Here is a 25,479-nt window from a genome sequence, read left to right on the forward strand (position 1 = left end):
TTTGAATGTGGTAAAGCAAAAGAATTTTCAAATTATCAGGACTGCTTTGCATTCCCCTGGGACTGCACCTTTCACAGTGTCACTGAGACCAAAAACAAAAACAAACCAAAAAAACCCGAGAGCAGCAAATTACTCCTGCTACTTAGGCTTTTGCTTGAAAATTGTTTTTAGGGACATTTTCTTTGTTCTTATTTTCTTCGGCCTTGAGTGGGGGATAAGTTCATTTTCTTTTCCTTTCACTGAAATTGGAAACTATATCTTACAAAAAAGAAAGAAGTATTCTCTGCGCAGCTCTGCATTGAAAAGAGCCTGTAAAATCCAGCCCTTTTGGTCACAGTGGTAAGTCGGCATTCCTCCATGGGCCGCGCTGCACCCTCCACCCCCTGGCAGGTGCTGAGCTGAGGCGGGCATCAGGTACACTTGCTGACGCACTCCAGCAACTCCATCCGGATGGCAATGCGGACGTGCCAGCCCAGCGGGATGAGCCGGATGAAGCGGGAAATGATGGGGGGCCGCAGGAGGTTCTGGACTGTGGAGGTTCGGTCTGAGTTTCCATAGAAAACCTAAAGAGAGGGAGGAAATCCTATCACCATCACAGAAGGGGAGAGAAAAGGAAGACAGATTTCTGTCTGGAGTTGGCCCCAACTCTTAACTATGGAAAATCTCAGTGCTGAAAGGGCAGAGAATTTGCTGATGTCTCCCAAAATCTAACCTTGAATGATTGTCAGCACCTACATGCTCCAGGCATCAACTTAAATGAATTAAAATTAGGTAACAGTTCTTCCTCAGTAACACTAGCTGCTGTTCAAGTGCTCAATACTGTTATGTGATTAGTGGCTGCCATATTGGATACTGCAGATAATAACATTTCCTTCATTGCAGAAAGTTCTACTAGACGGCGCTGATAGAAAATGCTGCTTGATTCTTATCACCAATTTTGTGATTTAACCCTTTGCATTTTGACAAGAATTTTGAAAAGGAGCACGTTATACTTAAGAGAGGAATTTCCCATGTTCCAAAGGTAGCCAAAGTGGGGCTCAAGTGAAACCTTGTGAGCTGGCTCTAAAGTTGTGAGCCAAAGTTTAACTGTGTGTGTCTACATTGATACAAATGGCAAGTACTTTTTAGACTTTTTTTGGAAAAAAAATGTTTTTAAAAAAGATAAAGACATAAAAACTAGAGAGAAGATTCTCGAAGTGGGAGAGCAGTGCCCAAAATAGAAAAAGGGGTTGCTTCCTGTTTTTTGGGATGTAACATAGCAGTTACGCAGTGGCTGTAACATAAGGTACAATGGATATTTGGCTATATCTTCAGAGAAACTTCTGTGCACTTTTTCCAGAGTCCTAGTGCTCTGCCCAATGACACTGGCACATTTCATTTCCTTCTGGGATTATCTCCTGACAAAAATCTGGCTGCCACATTGACCTCATCCATACACAAATCAAGAAGGACCTCAGCTGCCATGATCTTGCCTTTATTTCTTCCCAGTAGCAACACCCCACATCCCCTTCTCTAAGCTGTTTGCCCTTGAACCTCTTTAAGTCAGGAGCCCAGTGAAGAAGGAGGATGGAACAGGCTCTAGATCTCACAACTGCTGGAGTGGAACACTTCTTTGCAAAGAACTCTCAAGGCCTCCAGAAACACAGACAGAGCTTGGAAACGAATTTTCATATCTTTTTGAAAAGCCAACTAATAAGAACAAAAATGAAAGAAAATGTCCAAGTATCAAGACGGTTTTTCCTATTGTGTTCAAACTCGTTGAAATTTCAACCCATGAATGTCTTGCTGTACAAATTGTCATCAAGAGAGTACAGAGCCTTCTGATGTTCAGCTGCACATGTCTACTTAACCTGATGAAATGTCCAGATTAACTGGGGGAAGTCCTCTCAGACAAAAGGGCAGTTAACATTTCCAAACAGCTAGTGAGTTTTTAATTCATTGCAGATAACATTTTATATGTGTGTATATATATGTGTGTGTATGTATATGTATATATATGTAAAATATTGATTATATATTTATATGTGTATATATGTGTATACATGTATGAATATACATATGTATATATTTATATAAAATATATAAAATCAAAAGCCTACTTACTGTGTTCAGTCTGTGATGAGCAAGAATTGGGTGGGTCTCAGCCCTCAGAGATTAGTAGGATATAAAGTTGTTCAAAGGTTTAAGTGACTGTTTCTTCTCAGCTGGACTTGTTTTAACCATTTATACAGTTTAGGGGCTAATGTGTTGAGATTGTCGGTCTCAATAGTAAGGAGAGGCCATATCTACATAAAGGGACGAGAACCTAGCCACATCAGTAGTAGACCAAGCCAGACCCATGCAGCAAAGTGTTCAAGGTCCAGTGACTTTGGCAGAATCCAAATGGCCAGTCTTGATTATTCAAGCAACTCTGTGCTGATGTGAGAATTCAAAGACTTCTTTTGCACATACGATGGCACTCATTCGCAAACTGTGCTAGACATGAGGGATACAAGAAAAGACCCCTGCCTCGTTGTCAGAGAGCAGATAGTGTTGTGGGGAGGAAGCACGGATGATTCACCATACCGTGGGGTCAGTGTTCTGACAGGGGGTGGTGACAGGAAGACAGGGATGGGTGGGAGGGGTGTCCCAGAGGGGCTGTGTTGAAGTTGGTTTGGGGTAAGCCCGACATACCCGGTTGTTTCCGGTCTGGTCCTTATAGTAAATCCAGTTCAGGCTCTCATCGGTCCTGTACTGCACACTGTACTTGGTCATCCACTCGTCGATGTCACAGCGCCCCTGGGTGAGGATCCCCGAAATCACCTTGACCTCCTTCAGATCTATCTGCAACCACTGGCTGCTGTCCTGGAACTTGGAGAGCCAGGCGCACCTGCCGCGGACACAGCGAGTCACCAGGAGCCTTTCCCCGTGAGCGCCTCCAAAGAGCTGGGAGGTGCTGTCTTTTGAGGGGATGCCAGCACCTGAAGAGCCCCCACAAAGCTCGGGCAGTCTGAGCTGCAATCTGTTAAGCACCCAGAAGCTTGTCTCCGAGAAGTGTCTGGCCTCTGTGATACTTGTATAGTTTCTCTCTCCCTGCACCTCCACCGCCCGAGGAAAAATTGCCAGATTCAAATAATTTGTCAAAGAAGTGCCTTCAACTGTAGCTGAAATCACCTTTGGGGTGTGGTTGAGCATGTTTTTCTTCAAAACATGCGAATCCATGGTAATAGCACCTTCCAGCCCCCTTCCCTTTTCATTAGTCTCTCCTGATGTTCTTTTTCCGTAAGTCTTTTTTTTTTTTTTCTTTAATTTCGCTCTCTTCATACCTATCTGCGTCTCCTTCAGGTGCTGTCATCCACGCCATGGTAGGCACCATGTGCAGAACATGGAACCAAGTGGCTCTGCAAGGGCTTTTCACAATTGTAAAGCAAAGCAACCACTGAAGGAACTGATTTATTTTTTAGTTATGTCCTCATAAGTTGTGGAAACCTGTAGTTTCCCTTTGTGGCGTATGCGTGTGTGTGCGCGCCTGTGCGCATTAATAAGCTTCTTGGGGACTTGGCCCTTGGCAGCCTTCTCTTCTAATTCTGAACTTGCTCCTTGGGTGGCTCCTGACTTTTAGGTCCATCTCAGACTTCTTCTAAATTCTAAACCCTGAGGATCAATTGCTAGCTAGACAATTTCTACTGGATGCCATATAGCATCTCAAATAAAACATGTCCCAAAAGAGCTCCTAATTATCCTCACCTCAACCCCTCATTACAGTGTTCATTTCTCTGAATTCTACCCCCTTCCTCTCTGTCACCTCAAACATCTAATCCATCTCTTGGCTCCATCTCCAAATGTTTCTCAAAATCGTTTACTTCTCTCCATTTCACTGCCACCACTGTAGCCCACGTCACCCTCAGTTCTTGCCTGGACAGCTGCCATAGCTTACTTAACTGGTCTCCTTGGATTCCTCTCCCCACCTCACCCCCCACCCGTACCCCACACCAAACAGCTCTTCCCACAAGAGCCAGAAGATTTTACTTAAAACATAAATCTGATTGTGATACTCCCCAACTTTAAATCTTCCTCTGATAGAGTCTGCTCATTGTCTCCCAATATCCTCTTCCCATTTCCTTTAGTAATAGAACCCCTAAATTTTCTCTGGGCAAGAGGCCACCCAGCTAAGATCACATTTCCCAGTCTCCTCTGTAGCTGGGTGGGGCAGTCGGACCAGATTCTGATCAATGGGATGTAGGTAGAAGTGCCCAGCAGGAATATGTATGTATCCTTAAAGGAAAAGTATATGCACTCTGCTCTTCTTTTGTCCCTCCTGACTAGAATGTGGATGTGATAGTGGAAGCTAGAGCAGCCATCTTGGACCCCAAGGTGGAAACTTCATGTTAGGGTGAGAGAACAAGGTAGAAAGAGTCTGGGCCCCTGATACCATCCAGCTGCCATAACGACCCTAGACTGCCTAATCACCTCCAAGTTGATTAAGTCTCTGTATTTGGGGCTGTTTGTTACAGCAGCACAAACCTGTATTCTAACTAATGCACATTCAGGGTTCTCCCATTATCCCTAAAATAAGGACCACAGTCCTTAACATGACTTATCAGGCCTTGCACCATCTGATTTCTTTCTACTTCTCCAGCCTCATCTCACCTGTGTGCTAACCTCACTGGCCTTCTTTACAGTCCCCATCCATGCACTTGAGAGATCTTCTCAACTCAGGGCCTTTGCACCTGCTGTACCCTGTGCCTCTCTCCCCCTTCCCCCCACCTGGCCAACTGCAACTCTCAGGTCAAAGATCTTTTCCTTAGAAAGCCTTCCCTGGTGCTTCAAGTGGACCAGGTCTTTCGTCTTCTCCTCTGCAGCACTCATCACACTTGGCAGATGGCCAGTTGTGTGACAGTGTGCTTAGAGTACCCCCTCTAAACTGCGTGCTTCTCGAAGGCGAGGAGCTCATTCACCTTGTTCACTGCTGTATCCACTGTCCTTGGCACGTGGAAGGCACTCAGTCAATATTTGTTGAATAAATAAATGCATTCTGTGTCGTTCATTTATTACAGAGACCTACTTTTTCAAATCACATGGAAAAAAAAAATCGCCTGAGCCTCCTGCTCTGCTTACCCAAAGCCTTGACTATTGAGTCGGGCCTTGTTGGCGGTCCAGGAGGAATACCAGCCCACGTACTGCTCCAGGTTGGAGCAGGTGATCTGGTCTGGTGTAACCTCTCCTGACTCGAAACCCAGGGGCTTATGATATGGGCATTCTGGGAAAGGAAAAACAATGCACATTAAAACACTCGTATCGCATGGCAAGACTCAACAAACACGACATGATTGAAATGACAAATCCGACCCTCTCGTTTGCGCTTTGTAAGGTGGAGGATGTTTTCCTTGTCAGCGCCGTTCACAATGGGTAGGACTGGGTCTTCATCCTCTTCACTGCTCTTGCGAGAAGAGAGTGAAGATGAAGTAAAGGGATTGCCATAGAGACTCACAACATTCATAAAAGCAGAGGGAAGTAGTTCTATGGCAACCTCGTGGTGGGGGGGGGGAGAATTTTGAGAAATACTTCACCTCCTCCACAAACTCAGAGACCTAAAAACCAAGAGGTTCACAAGAAAATATCATACTTAAATGTCATACTCTTTATTTTCCTCATTAACACGGGTTAGCCATCCCACATGATGACATGAAGGCCCCTAATTGTCCTCAGGCAGCGTATGATGCCAGTTATAGGAACAAAACAATGGTGAGAGGCAAGAAAGGCAGTTATATATTGAGACTGACTTCCCACTTGTAAATTGCAGTTTTTCACTAGTCTAATGAAAAAAAAGGGTGGGGCGGGAATGAAATGCGTCTGAGTGACTTGAATAAGGAACAGTTGAAAGGAACTGCTTTTTCCAAATAAGAGTAGCCGAAGCTGGTTCTTGTATATTAATTGCTGCTTCTCACGGATTTCCTCTCACTAATTTAGCATTCAGTTACCTGGTCCGAGACTACCAATTGCTAACCCAGTATCCATTCTTCCCTGCTTTTAGACTAAAGAACCCTAATTTTGTTGGGTGCAGCAATGTAGCCAGCTAAAAAAACAAAACAAAACAATCTTTCCCAGCCACCTTTGCAGTTAGAAGTGACCACGTGACACAGTTTCTAACTCATGAGATGGAAGAGGATGTCTGCTGGGGATTTCCAATCAGATTTTGCTTACCCCCTCTTTCTTCCTCTTGCCTAGAAGGAAGACCTGATGGTTGGTGCAACAGTAGCCATCCTGCACCCTGGGGGTAAGGCCAAGAGAACTGAAGAGACCTCAGCCCTGATATCTTTAAGCTGCTCCTTACCCCTAGTCTTTTTACTGTGTGAGTCAAAGAAAAATTCCTATTTCAATAAGCCACTATTAGGGGCTCTCTTATTTATAACCAAACCCAGATTCTAGCTGAATTTCTTTAGAAACCAAATGATAAACTTAGGCAAATACATTCTCCTAGTTTCCCAGTTGTGATTGATAAACTTCAAGTAAGGAAGATCAAAATACTTTCTTTCCATGTATAAATTTGAGTTCAGATCGAAAAGCCAAGTGTATTTACTGGGACATCATCACCTTCAACAGCAAAATGAGTGCTGAGGTCTTTCTGGCAGATAATTTTCAAGAGTCAGTAAAACTGAATGCCATCCTGAGGCTCCAGGATGCCTGCGGGGATAGTCATGCCCTGTCCCCAGAGGCTGAAGACAGAAGGACAGCTTCAGGCCTCTGGCCAGGGCGGCTTAACTGCCTTTCTGCCCAGTGAACCAAAGAATAGGGCCAACTCCCACCAGTAACTGCAGCTCAGCGGGGCTGGGGGTGAGGGGACAGCATTTGTAGTTTATCAAGTATCCGAAGCTTGCGGGGGGGGCCCATTAAAATAATGTCAAGGGAGAGAGAATAGGAGAGCTTTCTGAGCCACTCCATCACGCCTTGTGTGGCCAAATCATCAGGGGGGCTTGTTAAGAATGCAGTTTCCAGGATTCCACCCCCAGAGTGTCCACATTTTTAACAAGCACACTTTGAAAACCTTGGTCTGCCAGGGAAGGCGTTGGCTGGAGGATTCAGGGGACCTGGTGCCTGTGGCCTTGGGAGCTTCTCCACCTCCTCAACTCCCCTCTGACCTGGAAAAGAAGCTCAGCCATGCCACTGGAAGGAGGGACAAGGCCCCAGCGTCAGAAAGCTGGGTTTCAGGTGGGCCCTCAGTCGCCACTTAAATTCTAACTGTGGATATCTCTAAGGACCCTCCATCCTGAACCTCCCTTTTCTTGCTCCAGGGCCACCAGCTCAGAGGCAAGAAGCAGAGGGGAAAGAAAAGCCATGGCCACCTCTCCCGATTGCTTTATTCTTGGCATTTTGCTCTTTCTCTATTTTCCCCTCACATCTCTTTTGCCATCTCTTCCCAGTTAGCCCATCTAACAGTTAAGAGTTACACTGAAGGGACCTGGCCAGTGGCAATGGTCTTGGAGGCCTGTGAGGGCTTGTCCAGACGTGGATCCTGCCCACACTCGCCAGGGGAGGCGATGATCTCACCATCCCCATGGTTTCAGCCAGTGTCTGAGAGCCAGTGCCCAGCCCCCAGGCCCCAAGCTCCATCCCACTGCCACCTGGGTATTCTCTAAGTGAACAGTTTCATCTGGGTGACCCAAAGATGCTTCACACTCATATGTCCAAAACTAAGCCCTTCAGCGCCCAAGCCCCAAGCCTGCCCCTGTCCAGTGCTCCTGTCTCAGGCATTGGCGCCTCCAGCTACACAGCTGCTAACCCAGAAAACGCAGTGTTTTGGCCCAAGGCACAGAGCAGAGACTCTGTGATGGGTCTCAGCCTGGGTGTCACCTGGAGAGTTATAGAAGTGCTGGTGTTCGGGCCACACCCCCAGAGATTCTGATGTGATTGGTCTGGGGCATGACCTGGGCATGGGGTAAATCTTCAGGTGATGGTAATGGGCAGCCAAGGACAAGAACACCTGCTTACAGCCGATTCGACCTAGGATTGGATCCCACTCTCCCTCCGGTGAACTTAGGCAAGCTGCTCACCCTCTCTGTGTCTCAATTTACTCATCTGTGAAATGGGCACAACAGTAGTCCCTGCCTCCATAAAGTTGATTTGGGATTGCATGAAGCAGTGTTTGTAGAGTGTAGAGCCTGTAGTGCCTGACCAAAAATAAGCAGCTAGTACTGGTGTAATAGGGTGAATTTATGAGAGTATATTAATGTCTTGAGTTGTGTATGTTTGTTTTTTATGGTGAAGACTCACCAGGGGAAAAAAATCTAACACCCCTCTACTCCAGTCTGTCTTGCCCCCATCATCCTCCCTACATCACCCTGAGAAGGTCAGCTTCCTATTTCTAAACATTTGGAGTCTCCTTGCATCAGGAAGGAATAAGCTGTTTGCACACGCATGCATGTGATTTGAGAGAGGAGAAGCCTGTTGACAGCCTAGCATCTCTCAGGCTTATGGATTTGGAAGGTCTAGGCCTCAACAGGAATTAGCTGACTGTCCCAGAGGAGGTGGCCAGAGGCTTTGGGCTTTGACCCTTGCTGGGTGGTGGGGGGCTCGTGGTAGGGACCTGATCTCAGTGGGGAAATGGTTCCTCTGAGGGGGCTGGACCAGGGATGGGGGGCGGGACCCCTGAACTCTTGACACCCTCAGAGACTTGGGAAGGTCCCAGGACTGAGCTTGGTTCAGAGGGAGAAGGGCCACCAGCAAGGTGTCTGCCTTCCCCTGGGGGCTGCCGGCCGGGCAGGGAGCTGCCCTCAGCCTGAGCCTGGGCCCTGTGCCGAGTCAGCCCTTGCAGGCCCCTGGGGGGCAGGGGGGTGGTGGGTGGGGAAGTGTAGTCCAAAGGGGAGGGGCAGGATCTTCAACAATCCTCCTGTCTTTAGACTCCACACAGCCCATGATAAAGGGGGACTCAAACCGGAGTTATCTGAAAATTGGAAAAATAGAAAATGTAACATTTCTCCTGCTCTTTGTGCCCTGGAGTGAAGGACACTCCAGTTACACGATTACTATTTTCCCTGTCTCCTCCTTTCCCCTTCACCTGGACACCTCTCCTCATCCTTTGGATCTCTGCCCACTTCCCCAGCTCCCCCAGTCTGTCTAGCTCACCATGCTTTCCTGAGCCGAGCAGAATGCCTGCGTGTGCTAGGCACTCAATAGATATTGACTGGATGGATGAATGGAGGGATAAACAAACGTCATCACCCCATCTCAGGTGGCCACTGGGGATAAGCAAAGAAAATGGCAGGAACAGGAAGCAGGGAGGTCAGGGAGGAAGTGGGAGTTGACTGGCCCAGAGAACTCCCACTGGCCTAATCAAAAAGAAACTGTCAATTGAGTCTAAACTAGTATCAAGCGACATAAATAATGTTGCTGGAGGAATTAAAGGGATCCTCTTTACACACACAGAATATGTCCTTCCCAAGTTTTCTGCTCAGTGGAGGTTACTGTAAGCTATTAAGCCTGTTTCTACACTCATTTTACTCTTAAGGAAACACCTGCCTCTTCTGAGCGATGATTTGATAATGAGATCGATAAAGACATAGTCATATGTGCTGTTAATCCAGGCTATGCACACTTAACATACTAGCCTTTCTTATGCAGTAGATGATAATTTCTCGATATGTAGACATATAAAGGCCAGACATGCTTTTAAACAATATTAACCTAAAGGAACACAAAGAAAGTTCAGGGCCATTCTTGACAAAAGACATGTGAACATTATTATGCACATGTGTTAGACTTGAATCTATATGATGATGTAGTGGAATACAGAATAATATTTATAGAAGAATAGGGTATAAACTTGAATATAATATGGAAATATAAAATCCAGAATATAAGTAAAGTGTTGAGTCATTAGATTTCTTATGCTTTGATACGTTCCCTGCCGTATTTCCCCCTCTCAGAGTGACGAGGTAATCTTGGCTCAACTGTGGAAAAGACAGACCTTTTAATATAATAGTGTTAAGCTGAAGATTAGGAGGCCATAGTGCACCTAGCTGGTCACCTTCTGTTCTGTGGGTAGGGCCCCCTGGCAGTAACAGCCAGTGTGCACCTGCGAGCATCTCCTGGCAGCTCTGAGTGACCCTCCTGTCCTGTGCTTTCTAGGGCCTTCTTCCGTCCTAAGGTGGGCTCTGGTGGAAGCGCTGAATCTCAGGATCCAGAAAGACCAGGCAGCGTTCTTGACGTTCCAATGAAGACCTGAGGCCCTGACAGGCAAGTAAATTCTGGAAGGTTGTGGCTAATCCTGCTGCCCTGAATCATCTCTTTCATGGAAAAACAAACGAACATTAATGAATCAACCATTTAACACTAAGGTTGCATTTTTTTCCTTCCTGGGAATATCTGTGTTGTTAAAACAAAACAAAAATGTAAACCCCAGTGGGGAGAGGAGAACACTTAAGCTAAAAGAATTTCTGATTTCAGAACTTCAAGTTCATGGCAACTGTGTAGGGGAGAGAGCCTGGGCAGCCCAGGTCATCTTTCACATTCCTCAGACACACAGCCCTCCTCAGCTGCACAGTTGATCAGGTCAATGAAACCAATCCGTATAAATAATCTCTTTTCAATTTCTTCTTAGAAAGAGCTTCCGTGGACTGGAATTCCAGTACGTCTCATGTCTCTAGTGAAGAGAACATTTGTTTCCAGTAAATGGTAAACTCCTCCAGGGTAGAGACAATGGTTCATTTTTGTCTCCCCATCGGCACATAATAGGCACATGATGACAGACGGTGGAATTGAATTCTAAATGGATTATTAAGGAGGGTGCCTCAGTCTTGACTGGGCAGATCACCCCAGCACAGAATGGCTGCGGGAGCTCACGCCGTGGAGCTCAGTGGGACGTCCCTCCCGTGGGAGAAGCCCGCTGAACTCATCAGCACTTACTGCTTTCCTCACTACTGCGCCCCACTGTTCCCTTCCAGAAGGCTTAGTTCAGAAACCAATTCCTACCCCTTTAGTAAATAGGAAAACAGGCAGTAAAAGCCTTTGTGGACGCCCCCTCCCCCACGTTTGCTATTTTAATGCAAATTTAATGAAATAATGCAGAGAAGCTCACACGCTACACACAAACCTCTCTCCTGGAGCTATTATCAGGTGATTATGTAAAGTGAATGACGCGCCGCCGCATGGCACCATCATAACCCTGGAAAGGGGGGGGCAAGGACAGTTTCAGCAAAAGAGGTTCCGAGCTGTGGTAAATACTGAGCATGGCAAATGTGTGATAGGCCGCCCGAGCCTCTGAAAGTCAGAGTGTGACCTCTTAGAAGGCAGGAAGAAAAGGAGCTGCAGTGTGCCAGGTCCAGGACAAGATGCTTTAATGCCTCATGCATTTTATTCCTCGTAACAACTCCTTACAGCAGGGTCCGTTTTTATAAATAACGTTTTATTGGGGCACAACCATGCTCATGCATTTACATTCAGTCTGTGGCTGCCTTCCATTTGAGGTGTTGAGGCCCTATGGCCCACAGAGCCACAAAGATTTACCGCCAGGTCCTTTAGAGGCAAAGTTTGCTGGCCCCCTGCCTTAGAGGAAGTCATTCATATTAGTCAGGAGAGGCTGTTTATGCTGCAGAACGAATTGTCACAGAAATTTCAGAGGCTTAACACAACAAAGGTTGATTTTTCACTCAGGTGGATCATTGTGGGTCAGCAGGAAGTTCTACTCCACTTGACCTCCCCGGCACCCAGACTAAAGGAGAAGCCACTTGCTCAAGCAGGGAAATGGACCTCATTTCAGAAGAGACACGGCTCCCATCGGCTGGAACTGCTCCTGTGAAGCCACCTGACTGGGAAGAGGCTGAGAATGTGGGGAAGCACGTGGTTGTTTGGTGAGCAATAAATATCCGGGCACAGTACTATTGCCTCCATTTGACAGAAAAAGGCCAAAGTGGGAGTCCCAGAGTTAGAAAACAATGCAGCCAAGATTCCAACTCTGGTATTTCTGGCTCAAAAGCCTGTGCTCTTCTCAAAATTGCTGCCTATCATTAGTTTATTTTCGATAAATTCCATTAGTCTCTTTCGTTGAAAGTTAGGTCCCATCTTACCATCTCACCGAGGCCAAGTAGAGATCCAGGAAACTGTTCTGAACAATGACATCAGTGCAGTTTGTTGGAGCAGTGGCCATTGAGATTTGAAGTTCAAAGGCCAACTGGAGAAAACCCAGAACGTGGCATTCAGGGGGGTTAATTCATCAGGGTTGAAAGAAAGAGGAGAAACAGGGTGTTCCCAAGGATACCCCAAGGATCTGGTGCCCCAAGGAGAGGGGACACTCACCCGGTATGCAGTCTAATGGGGTGGAGCCTGCAGACCACAGGGCATTGGCACCTCCTTGGCAATCGCACTTGCACGCTTTGTGGTACCAGGGATCCTCACCCTCATCCTGCGGGAAGCCAGAGGGGCAGGAGCTTCAGAAAAGTCACAGTCAAAGGCAACTGTGGTCAGCACCACTGGAAAAGCTCACATTCAAAAACCTTGCTCATTCATTCCCTGTTGTCTGTGGCAGCTTTCACACTATAGCAGCACAACTGAATTATGAACCCAGTTTAACCCACACAGTTGCCACTCATCTTTGAGTCTAGATAAACAGATGTTTGCCACCTTGGGTGACCAGCTAAAAATCTCACAGACACACCCACGTAGAGAGCCATGTCCACCCCATTATATTTATCTTCAGGGGCTCGAGGAGCCCCAGTCCGAGGTCAGGCGCCTTACGTCTGCTGGAAGTCCCTTCTGGGGATACAGTTTTAAAAGGGACTGGATTCAAGGTTCCGCCATCTGATTTAAGACCTGGTTTACTTGCATTCACTCATTTAAAAAACCAGTCTTGGAACTTGTCCAGATAAAACGTGCTATTGCCACCACCAGGAAAAAAAAAAAAAAAAAAACCTTTAAAAATACATTTAAAAAAAAGTGATAATCCTATACATTGTTTTGGCTAGGAAAATCTTCAAAAATAGTATCCATATGAATTCCAGCCTTCTTACTATAACATACCTCAGTAGACGATAATCCCAGTGTGGCTGAGCAAAGGACATGAAAGGAAAAATCAAGTTAAAAAAAGAAAGAAAAATTCAACAAATGATTCATTACATGGAAAAGTGAAATGATCACAGTCACATAAAAGTTAACAAAGCCCCTTCTGGAAGAAGTCAAAGTAAGTAAATACATGCCAGGAAAAACATCCACAGATGCTGAGGAAGTAGGGATGTGACACATTCAAGTGATTTAGAATTAGGACATTGTTAAAAAAATTTTTTTTAAATTTTTTTTAGGTTTGTCTGTTATCTACAGGAAATATCAAACTACAATCAAAGTGTAAATACCATATAAATGATGTGGAAAAATTGAAAATGTGTAAAATTTAACCTAAGACTAACATTTAACCTATCTTCATAGAAGTATGAATAAATAGAATGAATGCACAATTTAATAGGAAGGGAGTTTGTCTATATTAGCATAAGCTGATTGTTTACAGCTGCACTGTCCATTGTGGTAGTCACTAGTCCCATGTGGCTATTTGAATTTAAATTCATTAAATTAATAAAATTAAAAATTCAGTTCCTCAGTCACACCAGCCACATTTCAAGTGTTTGCTGGCCACACGTGGCTAGTGGCTCCTGTACTGGACAGCACAGATACAGAACATTTTCATCACTGCGTGAGGTTCCATTAGACAGCGCTGGTTTAACACACCAAGTTCCATTTCCCATTTTCAACAAAACAAATGCCTTTATTTCTTTTCTGATTATAAAAGCAGCACATACCTATTATAAAAATCTCAAACAAAACCTGATTGAAGACAGTAGATATAAAAGTCCCTCCTTAACCACTTTGCTATCTAAATATTGAATCTGATGCCCACCAAAAACTTTCAGATTGTTTTAAAGAGTTAAAGGAATGGTCTCATCCTTTTCATTAGAATTATAAAGCTATTTTCTCAAATTGTGTCTTTCTTTAAATAATATGTATCCATTTCACATACCACTTTCGCGTGTCCACTGTGAGCCTGGCCCTGCACAGGGGCCTGGGCCTTCTGAAATGGAAGCCTCGCTCTCTGCCCACAAGGGGCTTGAGGACTCAGGAGAAGATAGACCACTGGACGACACACATGGTGAGTCCTCTGCTGGGTTATGTGTAGGCTGTAAGGGGAGTCAAGGGGGCATATCTTTTCGCCTGGGCGGATTCAGGGCCATCTCTCAGCTGTGGTCAGCAAACTGCTGTCTCTCCTGGTCCCTTGTGCACTGATGATTCGTTCCTAGAGATTCCTTGGTTCACCTGCTATGGGCAGAATTGACCGTCTCAGGTAGCAATGTAGACTAGGGAGCACTGTCTTGGTAAGAGGCCAAGCCCTGTGCTGGCAAAGGAAGTGATCAATGACTTCTTTTTGTTTGTTTATAATTTTTATTGGAGTATAGTTGATTTACAATGTTGTGTTATTTTCAGGTGTACAGCAAAATGAATCTGTTATACGTATATCCACTCTTTTTTAGACTATTTTCCCATATAGGCCACTACACAGTATTGAGTAGAGTTCCTTGTGCTATACAGTAGGTCCTTATTAGTTATCTATTTTATATATAATAGTGTGTATGTGTCAATCCCAATCTTCCAATTTATCCCTCCCCCACTCTTACCGCCCCCCCCCCCCGCCATCGACTTCTTACTTTCACATCCAACGGACTCTTCCCAACACTAACCTAACATCTTCATGCTGCAGTGTTGGGTGCTATCAGTTCTTCCCATCTTCCTTTAGCTTCCATCACACTACTCACCTGCTTCTCCCACCACTCTAAATAATCCTTCTTAATCTCTCTCAAGAGCTCGGCTTCCTCTACTCCCGCCCCCAAGATCCCGACATGGGCACTGAATGGCTTATTGGATATCTCCCTGTAGATGTCTCTCACTATCTAAAGCTGGACCCAGCCAAGTGCTGGCCAGGTCATGAAGAAACCTGAACTCTCATATGTTGCTGGTGGGGGTATAAGTTGGTCTAACCTATTTTAAAAACTCTTTGGGGGCTTCCCTGGTGGTGCAGTGGTTGAGAGTCCGCCTGCCGATGCAGGGGACACGGGTCCGTGCCCCGGTCCGGGAAGATCCCACATGCTGCGGAGCGGCTGGGCCCGTGAGCCATGGCCGCTGAGCCTGCGCGTCCGGAGCCTGTGCTCCGCAACGGGAGAGGCCACAACAGTGAGAGGCCCGCGTACCGCAAAAAAACAAAGAAACAAAAAAAAACTCTTGGTAATTTATACAAAGGCTGGGCATATATGTGCCCTATGACCCAGCAATTCCACTCCTAAGTATTTACCCACTAGAAGTGCATACATATGTTCTCCAACAAAGAAAACCATGTACTAGATTATTTGTAACAACAGTATTTGTAAAAACCCCAAACTGGAAACACTCATATGTCCATCACGAGTAGAATGGATACGAGTGGTAGATTTACACAGTGGAACACTATACTGAAATGAAAATGGATGACCTACAACTCCATGCCACAATATGGCCACATGTCACAGACAATGCTGAGTGGAAAGTCAGATGATAAAGTGGACATACTACAGGAATCCATTTAAAATGTACACAAGCAGGCAGAAGTCATCTATGCCGCTAGACATTAGGGTCGTCATCACACCTGGGGTGGGGAGTGGCAAGGAGGAAGCCCAGGGAGGGTGTCTGGGGAGCTGGTAAAGTTCTGTTACTTGACCTGAGTGCTGGTTACTTGGGTGTGTTTAGTGGTAAAGATTCATTGAGCTGTACACTTACTTGTATTCTTCTGGATGTATGTTATACTTCAGGAAAAAAAAATTTTAAACACTGAACTCATTACATCCTTCCTCAGATTGTTCTCCTTTCTCTATTTCTTAGCCTACTGATGGCTCCACCATCCACCTACTACCCCATCCAGAAACCTGGGACTCCTCCTAGTCACTTCTTTTTCCTAAACCCCCACATCCAGTGTCTACCGGGAGCCATCTTTCCTCTCCACCCCCACTACCACTTCCTCTCTCCTCTGGATATTCTCCTTGCTAAAGAGAGACCTTGCCTCATCCATCCTCCATACTGCCAATGCCTGACTGTGTCACTTTCCTGCTCCAGACCCTTTGTTGGGTCCCCATTACCATGGCCCCCGTTTCATCTCTGACATTTATTAGTTGTATGACTGCATCTCTCTATTTCCTCCTCTCTAAAATGGGTATAATAATAATGTGTCCTTCAAGGGGTTGCCGTGATGTATCTCCTGGCTACCTCTCCAAATTTATTTTTTGCACTCTCTATTACTTATAATTCATCAAATGTGCCAGGCTGTTTCATGCCTGTATGCCTTTGTGCATATGATTTGTTGGCCACAAATGCCTTCCCCTCCCAACTTTTCTGCCTACTTATCCCCTTCCCTATGAAGAGGACTTTTTCTGTCCCTCATGTAAAACTCACCGCTTGCTCTGGCCTTTGTATCCTATTTCTTTCTTATCCACAGGTTTATCTAAGCACCCGTGCAATTAGAGAAACTGATAATGACTGGTCCCAAAGCATTCATTCATTAATTTTCTTTGAGCAACTGCTATATTCCAGGCCTAGCTTTAGGTGCTGGGGAAATAGCAGTAAACAAAACAGAAAAAACACCTGCCCTCCTAGAACTTAAGAGTCTAATGTGGGGGGGTGAGGGGGTAGTGAATGTATGAATAAAATATATAATATGTAAAATAATGATGACTGCTATGGAGAAAAATAAAGCAGGGAGGTGGAGGGACAGGGAGTGGTACTTTGGGGCTTAGGGAAGGTTTCACTGAGAAGGTGATATTGGAGCAAAGACCTGAAGGAAGTGACATACCTGTGGGCAGAGGCTTCTGGGCAGAGGCAATAGCATGTAAAGACCCCGAGGTAGGCCGGTGCTTGGCACGTCATCTAGGGGAGAGATGATGGTGGCTTGGCCCTGGGGTGGTGGCAGTGGAAGTGATGAGAAGTGGCTGGATTCTGACTGTCTTTGGAAGGTAGTGCCAACAGGATTTGCTGACAGATGACGTGGGTGTGAAATAAAGAGAGGTTCAAGGCCTGAGTGCCTGGGAGGATAGAGCTACCATTTACTAGGGGAGAAGAAGATTCCAGGGGAAGCAGGGATTTAGGGGGGATGGGGTAGAGATGTTCTGTTTGAGAGACCTACGGGACACCCAAGTGTTGAGGTTGAGTGGGCAGCTGGCTAGAAGCTACTAGAACTCAGGGGAAAGGCCAGTTAATGGGTACATGAACCCATAGTGTCAGTCCCACAGCTGCTCCCCAAGAACTGCAAAGTAGATGAGCAATTGGCATCTAGAGGGTTTAAGGGCTGTTAGTGCAGAAGGCACTCGGCTCCGCCCCGTCTTCCAGAGAAGCTGGGATGGCAGAAAAGCAGAAAGGCTTTGTCAGCTGTGCGAAGACTCTCTCTTTTGGGGGGACCAGAGGTGAGGTGTGTGGGTCACTGACAGAGCGGCCTTACTAACCAGATCAAATTGGCCCAGAGGACGTGCCCTGGCACTGAAGAAGTTCTATGCAGCTGCAACTGAGCAAACCCAGAGTTCACATGAGGCCCCTCTAATTGCCACGGCGCTCAGGGCCTTCGCATTAGCTGGGTCCGTGGGTGGGCCCCCAGAGGGGCTCCAAATTGTGCAGAAACAAAGCAGAAGGCAAAAAGGAAAGGGCGGGGAGGTTTCTACCTGTGGAGAGGAAGAGACCCAAGAGGGAGACCTGGTTTCAGAACCACCGCCTGTGCTCAATCAGATTTCTGGCATTGTTTCCCCTCCCGGGCTCCTCCCCCCAGAAAGCGTTTGTCTGTAGGCAGCCTGGGGTTGTGAGGCACCAGATCTTATGGAAATGAGCAGAGAGAGAAGGAACAACAAGGCTTTTACAGGAAAAGTTGTCACCAAGGGAGCAGCAACGTGGCTGCTGTCGTCCCTGAAATGATTTAATCACCCCAAAGCTGGCGAACAAAAGCAAAAATCGTGTTGACGACAACGTCTTATGATACCAGAAAATAACACTGTTGGGATGAGCAAAAGAAAACAGGCCAGTCTTTAAAGGAAAAAGGACAAGATTTCGATTACATGGTTGTCTATTTTTCTCCTCACTCAGATCATCTTCGCGATTCCTCCAGGTTACAGTTTTCCACCAGAGGGTCTGCGATGTCTGCCACTCACCAGCAATAGGGGACGATTTATGCAATAGGGGACGATTCTGCCCTTTTGCTCAAAGGGCTACTCCATAGGGAAATGCTTGTTACCACAGCCAGAAAATTCAAGCATGCCTATTTCTCGAAATGTACCTTGCAAGCCCAGAAAGCAAAGTGTGCATTAGAACACTTAGGGAAGACTATTTCAGTCTGTTTGCTTGGCTGTCACTAAATACCGAGTTTTCCTTTCCATGGAAACAGGTGAAGCCGAGGAGAAAAGCATAAAATTATGAATGTTAGAAACTGTCTATAACTACCTTCCAATCTATTTGAGAAACAAGAATAAGACACAGAAGAAAAACAGCAGGCTGCAATAATGTCCCTCTGGCAAAGAAGAAAGAAGGAAATTGCTTCTGGTGTGAAAGTGTTACTCTTTTAGGTGACAGGCATATTCATGGGTAAATCTATTATGTGTACATGCTTCAACGCAGGTGAATGTCAAAAATATATGCTAGGGACTTCGCTGGTGGCGCATGCCAATGAAGGGGACACGGGTTTGATCCCTGGTCCGGGAAGATCCCACATGCCGCGGAGCAGCAAAGCCCGTGTGCCACAAGTAATGAGCCTGCGCTCTAGAGCCTGTGCTCCGCAACAAGAGAAGCCACCACAATGAGAAGTCTGCGCACCACAACAAAGAGTCGTTCCTGCTCGCCACAACCAGAGAAAGCCTGTGCACAGCAATGAAGACCCGACGCAGCCAAAAAAATGAAATAAAATAACCTTATTTAAAAAAATATATGCTAAGTGAAAGAGAAAAGACCATATGTTGTATGATTCTGTTTAAATGAAATGTCCAGAAAAGGCAAATCTATAAGAGACAAAGTAGATCAGTGGTTGCCAGTGGCTGGGGGGAGGGGGAAGTGGGGAGTGAGTACTTAATGTCTACTGGTTTCTTTGGGGGATGATGAAAATGTTCTAAAATTACATTGTGTGCTCCACAAATCTGTAAATACACTAAAAACCATTGAATTACACACTTTAAATGGGTGAATTTACTGGTATGTAAATTACATCTCAATAAAGCTACTTTGAAAAAAAATCTGCTATCCCTGATGCTTGACACACCTGCAAGGAAGGACACACACCTGTAAGATGAGGCTTGGTGATTTTTTTTTTTTTGGCTTGTTTTTATATAATAGCCATGACCAAGCAGTGGAACAATATACTTCAGTAAGGTGGGTGTTTTAAAAATCATCATCGGTATGTAATCCAAAATGTACAATGCAAGATAAATAGAAGCCTGCCTCAGTTAAGAGACAGAGGTAGTGCTTTACGATGATGATTTGTGTATTCCCAATGACCCTTCATCCAACGCATAAGTGGAGTCAATCCATTTACCTTATTTCGCTGTAGTAAGGATCCACTGCTGCCGTGGAACAGAAACAGCAAAGAGTAAATTAGACAAAGAACCTCTGTCTTCAGGTTCCCAGTTGTGCAGCATACATCTTTCCCCTGTGCATTGGCCTTATTTCTCTATCTGGATTGTAAACTGATTAAGTGCAGCAATTGTATTCTGCTTTTTTTCTCTGCCTCCTGGCATATCCCTCTAGCTCAGGGTAGAGCACACCTAGGTTGCCAAGCCAAGTTTTGGTGTGCCTGCTTTCCTTTGATGCCAGTGAGGGTGGAGGTCCTGGGTTAGGTGGGTAAGAGAATTTAAGTGTTTCAAGCCTACCTGCTGGACCACATTCCATTCCACCAGCACAGATGGGATTCTCTGTTCTTCGTGGAAATTTCTGGAGCTCCCCAGCCATGCACAAAGATTGATAAGCTATACAACAGGAAAGAGTGCTGTGCCCTGTGCCTCCTGACAGTGTGTCTTTTATTACAGTTATCCCCTGACTGCGCGGGTATAATTGAAAAGTGGCCTGATAACCTTTTCTAGGGCTTATTCCCATTTAGGGGTCACGGAACAAAGATTTTAGAGTTGGCACAGAGAAAACAAGAATCTGCCAGGTGTATCAAGTTCTTACACAACATTTGGCCTATCATAGCAGGAACTCAGAAATGGATTCTTGAACTGACATCAATGGATTCTTGAATGAATCAACGGATGAATGAATCTCAATGCCAATCACAAATAAGAGGAGTCTGAGGGTGAGCCCTGTGGATGTCTGAGAACCAAGGGTATTGGGATCTAAGCCTTGAAAGGTTCTGTTTAGATTTTCTTGCTGAGGAAGAGGCACGGAGTAAAGGGAAAACAACAACCCCCCCTCCAAAGCATCTTAGAGTAGCAAGAGTTTCTGGGATGAGTTGCTGACTCTTAATCGCAAGGGGGAAATAACCCAGACAATTGGTCTAAATGAGCCCTACTTAGAAGTATGTCTTGGGGGTTTGCAAAATAACCTTGGGGTTATATTTTTACAGGTCTTTCCAAATATTGAGAAATGTGACTAACAAAAGTTTTGAGATTGGGTAATCATGAAAGTGAGTATTCTACCAATAAAATATAATGAGAGAGTAGAGAAGAGAATGATTTAAACCAGGGATTCTGACTCTGTGTGAGTTTTGTCATGTCTGTCTACCAGGTCATTGGCAGAGTGGAGAGGTCTCCTTCCTGCCCTCCTTATTTATTTCCTGTAACGCACGTAAATACACAGGGACCACAAAGAACCAATATCTAATGTCTGGAATGAACCTAAAAAGGAATTCTGAGTTGATGGGTCCTTAAGACTTGAGAGAGGCATGAAAGAGCATGATTTCAAAGATTGACAGAGAATTTAAAAGTTGAATTGGTTGACATTTTAGAGATTTGCCTTTAATTTCTCCTTAATTAAGCATTTCACTCCCGCCAGGGCTATATTTAGAAATTTTAAAATGATTGAGTATATTGAGTCTTTGGGGATTCCTGACTCTCAGTTGGATTATGCTTTCTATTAGTGTCCAGTGGTATTCGGCGTGCTATGTTAATCCATATTTAAACTAGGGTGACCTTACATCCTGATTTGCCTGGGACAGTCCTGGTTCACACCTGTTGTCCCAGCAAAATTATTAATAGCATCCTCCACCACTCTCAGTAGTGTCCTGGTTTGGAAGATTAAATTCTATACTCACTCTACCTTTGACTCCCAAAAACTTTCAAGAATACACCACACTTTCTTATTAATTGTTGCAAGTTATAGCTATTTCATACGATTTTTGAGACCCTTCCTTCTTTCTGTCCCATTTTAAGCATCCTTTGAACTTCAGAAGGCTCCTCACAGAATCAGAAAGCCAGTGGTGAGACAAAGAGGACTGCATCACACAAAGACAACTGTTGTTCATTAATAACACATTAATTAATTAGCATGCTTCGCTAATTAATAATATTTTAATTATTCTGGTTGCATTTCTATTAATCAGCTGTATGATTAAGTCAGTTGTATTATTAGGTATTTAATGAGTGCTAATGGTTTGATAGCACATACCTTCAGAGCCAAAGAGAAGTAAAAGCAAGAAGCCTTCTATCTTGCGTGGCATTCTCCCCTTGTCCTTGGCTGCTGCTCTTCCTTATCAAAGTGGAGAGCTTTCCTAGGAACAGCAGCTTAGCTTGAGCACTGGCCTCATTAAGCATCTTATTTCATTTACTTCTTAGGGCTTTGGCCAAGCCCCGCTAAGTTAACCCACATAGTTACCTGCCTCAATAAGAAGTCTCAGAGGAGAAGCTAATGTCAACTGAGGTCAGTTTAGCAAAGGACGGTATTGGCTTTATTCTATGTTTAAATGTAAGGGAAGCAGTGGAGGAAAATAGAAACTAGAATCAGAAGACCCAGGTCTTAATCCTTCCTCTGCCATTGTCTTCTAGGGGGTGACCTTGAGCAATTTCCTGCCAAACAAACACTAACATTCTCGAATTCTATGAAAATGACATGGATTCCCCCTCTCAGAAAGCAAGTTGGCATCATGTTTACACCTATTCACTCAGGAAAATACTAAAATGGGGGGGCGGGTCAGTTACACGCAAAGATTTACATTTCTGTGTTATTTATAATAAGACAAAATTGGAAACAATCTACATAGGGGATTCAGGACAGCAGGCAGGGTTAAGAGCACAGATTCCCAAGCCAGACTGGATGCAAATCCCGGCTCAACCAGTTGTTATGTAGCCTTGGGAAAGTCACTTAAGGTCTCTGTGCCTCAGTTTTCTCATCTGTATGATGGTGATAATAATGCCTATTTCATAGAGTTAGTTTGAGGCTTAAATGGGATGATATACATAAAAAATACTTAGAATAGTGTTTAACATAATTAGCTATTATTATTACTATACAGCCAATAAGAATAAAGTTCATGGGGTGGGGAGGGGAGTTGTTTAATGGATACAGAGCTTCAGTTTTCCAAGATTAGAAAGTTCTGGAGATCTTTTTCACAACAGTGTGACTTTACTTAGCATTTTGGAACTATACACTTAAAAACGGTTAAGAAGGTTTAAAAAAAAAGTTAATGAAGTGATTGTAATAAAAAGGACAATCATGTGTTATACTCCTGAGGTAGAAAAGGATACAAATTTACCCACTGTATGAACAAAACTATGTGGAAAAACTCAAAGAAAAATACTGAGTTTCCCCTTCCCTTTTTTTTTTTCCGTATACATATATATTGCAAAATGATTACCACAATAAGGTTAGTTAACACATCCATTATCTCACAAAGTAACCATTTTTTGTGTGTCTAGTGAGAAAATTTAAGATCCACTCTCTTAGCAAATTTCAAGTATACAATATTGTTAACTGTAATCACCATGCTGTACATTAATCCGCTTCCCTCTTTAGTTCTTGGCCACCACTTTAGTTCTTGACCTTTTTCACCTCAATCCCCCAGGGTCCCAGAGACCTTTACTTCACCCCTGTTGTCAAAGATGAAAAAGGTCAATATTGAAAAGACAATAATAACCCCTCAAAGCGAAGCTGTAATGAACTAATACAGAGGAACAAAAAGGAGCTAAAGTTTACTCATTCAAATCAGCATTTTGGGCGTGTCCACAGGCCTGACGCTTATTCTATACTATGTATGGATTCTTCATTAAACAGACGAAGATCTCTTTAACAAACCCTACTGCAGTACTAGAAAGAAAACTATTTTTTTCTCTGCTCTGTATTTTAGAGTTTAATGAAAAAATTAAACCTTTAATAATAATAAACCTTTAATAATTTAACTGCAGTCAAAGCATCGCTGTACTGCCATATTTTAGTTGGAGGCTTTGGAGGGCCGGCCTGCCTTGGTTTGTAAGGAAGGGGCCGTGCTGGGTGATCTTGGTTTTCACGAGCGCCGGATTTCCCGAGGTCGCCCCGGAGCACCGAAGGAGAGGTCGGGGTAGGACCCTGGCGGGGCGGGGTCGCCCTCGGGACTACAACACGGCCAGGCCCCCACTTATGCTGTTTCCTAGGTCGGGTGAGGGCGGCAGGGATGGGAGGAGTGGCTATCTGTCATTACGCTTCTGCGATAAAAACATTCCAAAAAGTAGACAAATAAAGATTAAAAAAAAATTAATGGGAGAAAGAAAAGCACTTCTCTTTTTTTAAAGAGTGAAAAATCTGCGGTTTAAGTTTGGTTCCACTGGGGCTCGAACCCAGGACCTTCTGCGTGTAAAGCAGACGTGATAACCACTACACTATGGAACCCCCTCAGAAACCTGTTTTATCATTACTTTATTCATAGTGTCACATGAGAACCGGCTCCTCGGCTGAAACCCCGCCCATCCGCCGTAACTCCACCCCCGCCGTGGCCCCGCGCCGCCAAGCGAGATTTGGTGTTCGCGGCCAAGTGGCGGGCTCCGGTTCCAGCTCCGGCGTCTGGGCCGCTCGTCCTCCCTCCCCGCCGGACTCGTCGCCCCTGCGACCACGGGGAGGCCGGGGCGAGGGGTTACCCTCCTGGCCAGAGCGCCGCCCCACTAGTCACCCTTCCCCAAACTTTCCCGCAGCCCGGGCGTCGGCGAGGTCGGCCCGGTGGGCGGAAGGGGACAGTGCCCGGGGCGCGGCCCCTTTTGGCAGCTCCCCTCTGCCTGTGAGGGACCCGCACTTCCCCACTTTCCCCACAGGCACACTGAGCCGCTTCCGGCAGCATTGGAAGCCTAGAGTCCGGAGCTGGGCGCACAGGAGCACCACAAGGAGCCGAAGATTCAGGCAGCGCGGGGCTGTGGGGGGAGGGCTGGGGGCTCATTTTTATATTGGCCTTTATTTTGCCAGGGTTGGAAAAGGCAGCTGGTCAGTCTGCCTCTTCCCCGAGGATACAGGCTCTTAATGCTCCCCTGACCTTTCCCACAACATTCTCCCCCTTCCGAAGCCCCAGAGGGGCTAAACATTACAGGGCTTTTGTTTGATCTTATTTGTCTCGGGTAGGGGAGGGGTGAGGAGGCCGGTATAAACAGGCCGTGTCTGGCTGGCGCGGGGAGGGGCAAGCAGGACCGGCCACAAGACTTGAGGGGCCCAATGCAAAATGAAAATATCAGGTTCCTTGATCATAAGTTATTGGCCATTCCACAACCACGACAGCAGAGCATTAAACGCGGCGCGGGCCCGTGAGAGTGCAGCCCATGAGCCTGCCCCTGTGCTTCCAGGACTGTGGTCCCGATAAGGTGCTGGGACCCTCCATTACGAAGGGCGCCTGTATGGTATCGTTTCTTGGTTTCCATTGTCGGTGCCGTTTGCCCTCCCCAGTGCTTCTGGATGGATCTTCGTCACCATCCTGGGATTGCTCGCCATCCTCAAGCTTGAAAACTCACTTGAAACCATTTGGGTGGGGGTGGGGGGGCGGCTCTTTCAGTGGTGAGTTGGAGTGGCTGAAGGCTGCGACTGTCCTTTTCCCAGGCGTCTGACTTTGAGGCTGGCAGAATGATGGAGAAGTGATACTGATTGTATGAAAGCAGCCCCTTCAGCCAACTCCTGTCTTCCTGGGAAGGCCCCTGGGAGAAACAGGTGGGTGGAAGGTGCACTGACCTGGGGGTGGTGGTCTGGATCCGAGCGCTGCCTTGGCTACTCGCTAGCTGTGTACTCTTGAACATCAGTTCACTTTCCAAGCCTCTGTATCCCCCTTTGTGAAACGCATGGGCTGGACCAGACACCCCCTTTCCCCTCTGGGTCTAAATGTTCTCTCTACTTTCCAGGTTGGGAAAATGGAGGCACTTATCTGCCATGTAAATGTTTCCACAGAAATAGTTAGAGGCAGGCTGGCTTAGGTTCTTTAGCACCAGGTTTCCTGTATCCTAGTTAGCTCCCTGTGATGTTCATCATGGACCCCTTCCAGAATGCCTTTTTGTTGATACGTTTCGAGAGGCCTCTTGAGCACTTGACGCTTAGGTTGTGAGC

The 25,479-nt window shown here is 45.6% G+C and overlaps 1 protein-coding gene across 1 annotated transcript; it reads right to left on the bottom strand.

Annotated features, from left to right (window-relative positions):
• Positions 1 to 410: 410 nt before the first annotated feature.
• Positions 411 to 21,655, bottom strand: RS1 (retinoschisin 1; the record flags this gene model as incomplete). The annotated part of the gene is made up of 6 exons (XM_079727569.1): positions 411 to 563; positions 2,674 to 2,869; positions 5,098 to 5,239; positions 12,271 to 12,376; positions 12,991 to 13,016; positions 21,604 to 21,655. 6 exons carry the CDS (start codon positions 21,653 to 21,655, stop codon positions 411 to 413), a joined length of 675 nt encoding a protein of 224 aa, XP_079583695.1.
• Positions 21,656 to 25,479: the final 3,824 nt, after the last annotated feature.

Source organism: Hyperoodon ampullatus, assembly GCF_949752795.1.
Source record: "Hyperoodon ampullatus genome assembly, chromosome: X".
NCBI lineage: Eukaryota > Metazoa > Chordata > Mammalia > Artiodactyla > Ziphiidae > Hyperoodon > Hyperoodon ampullatus.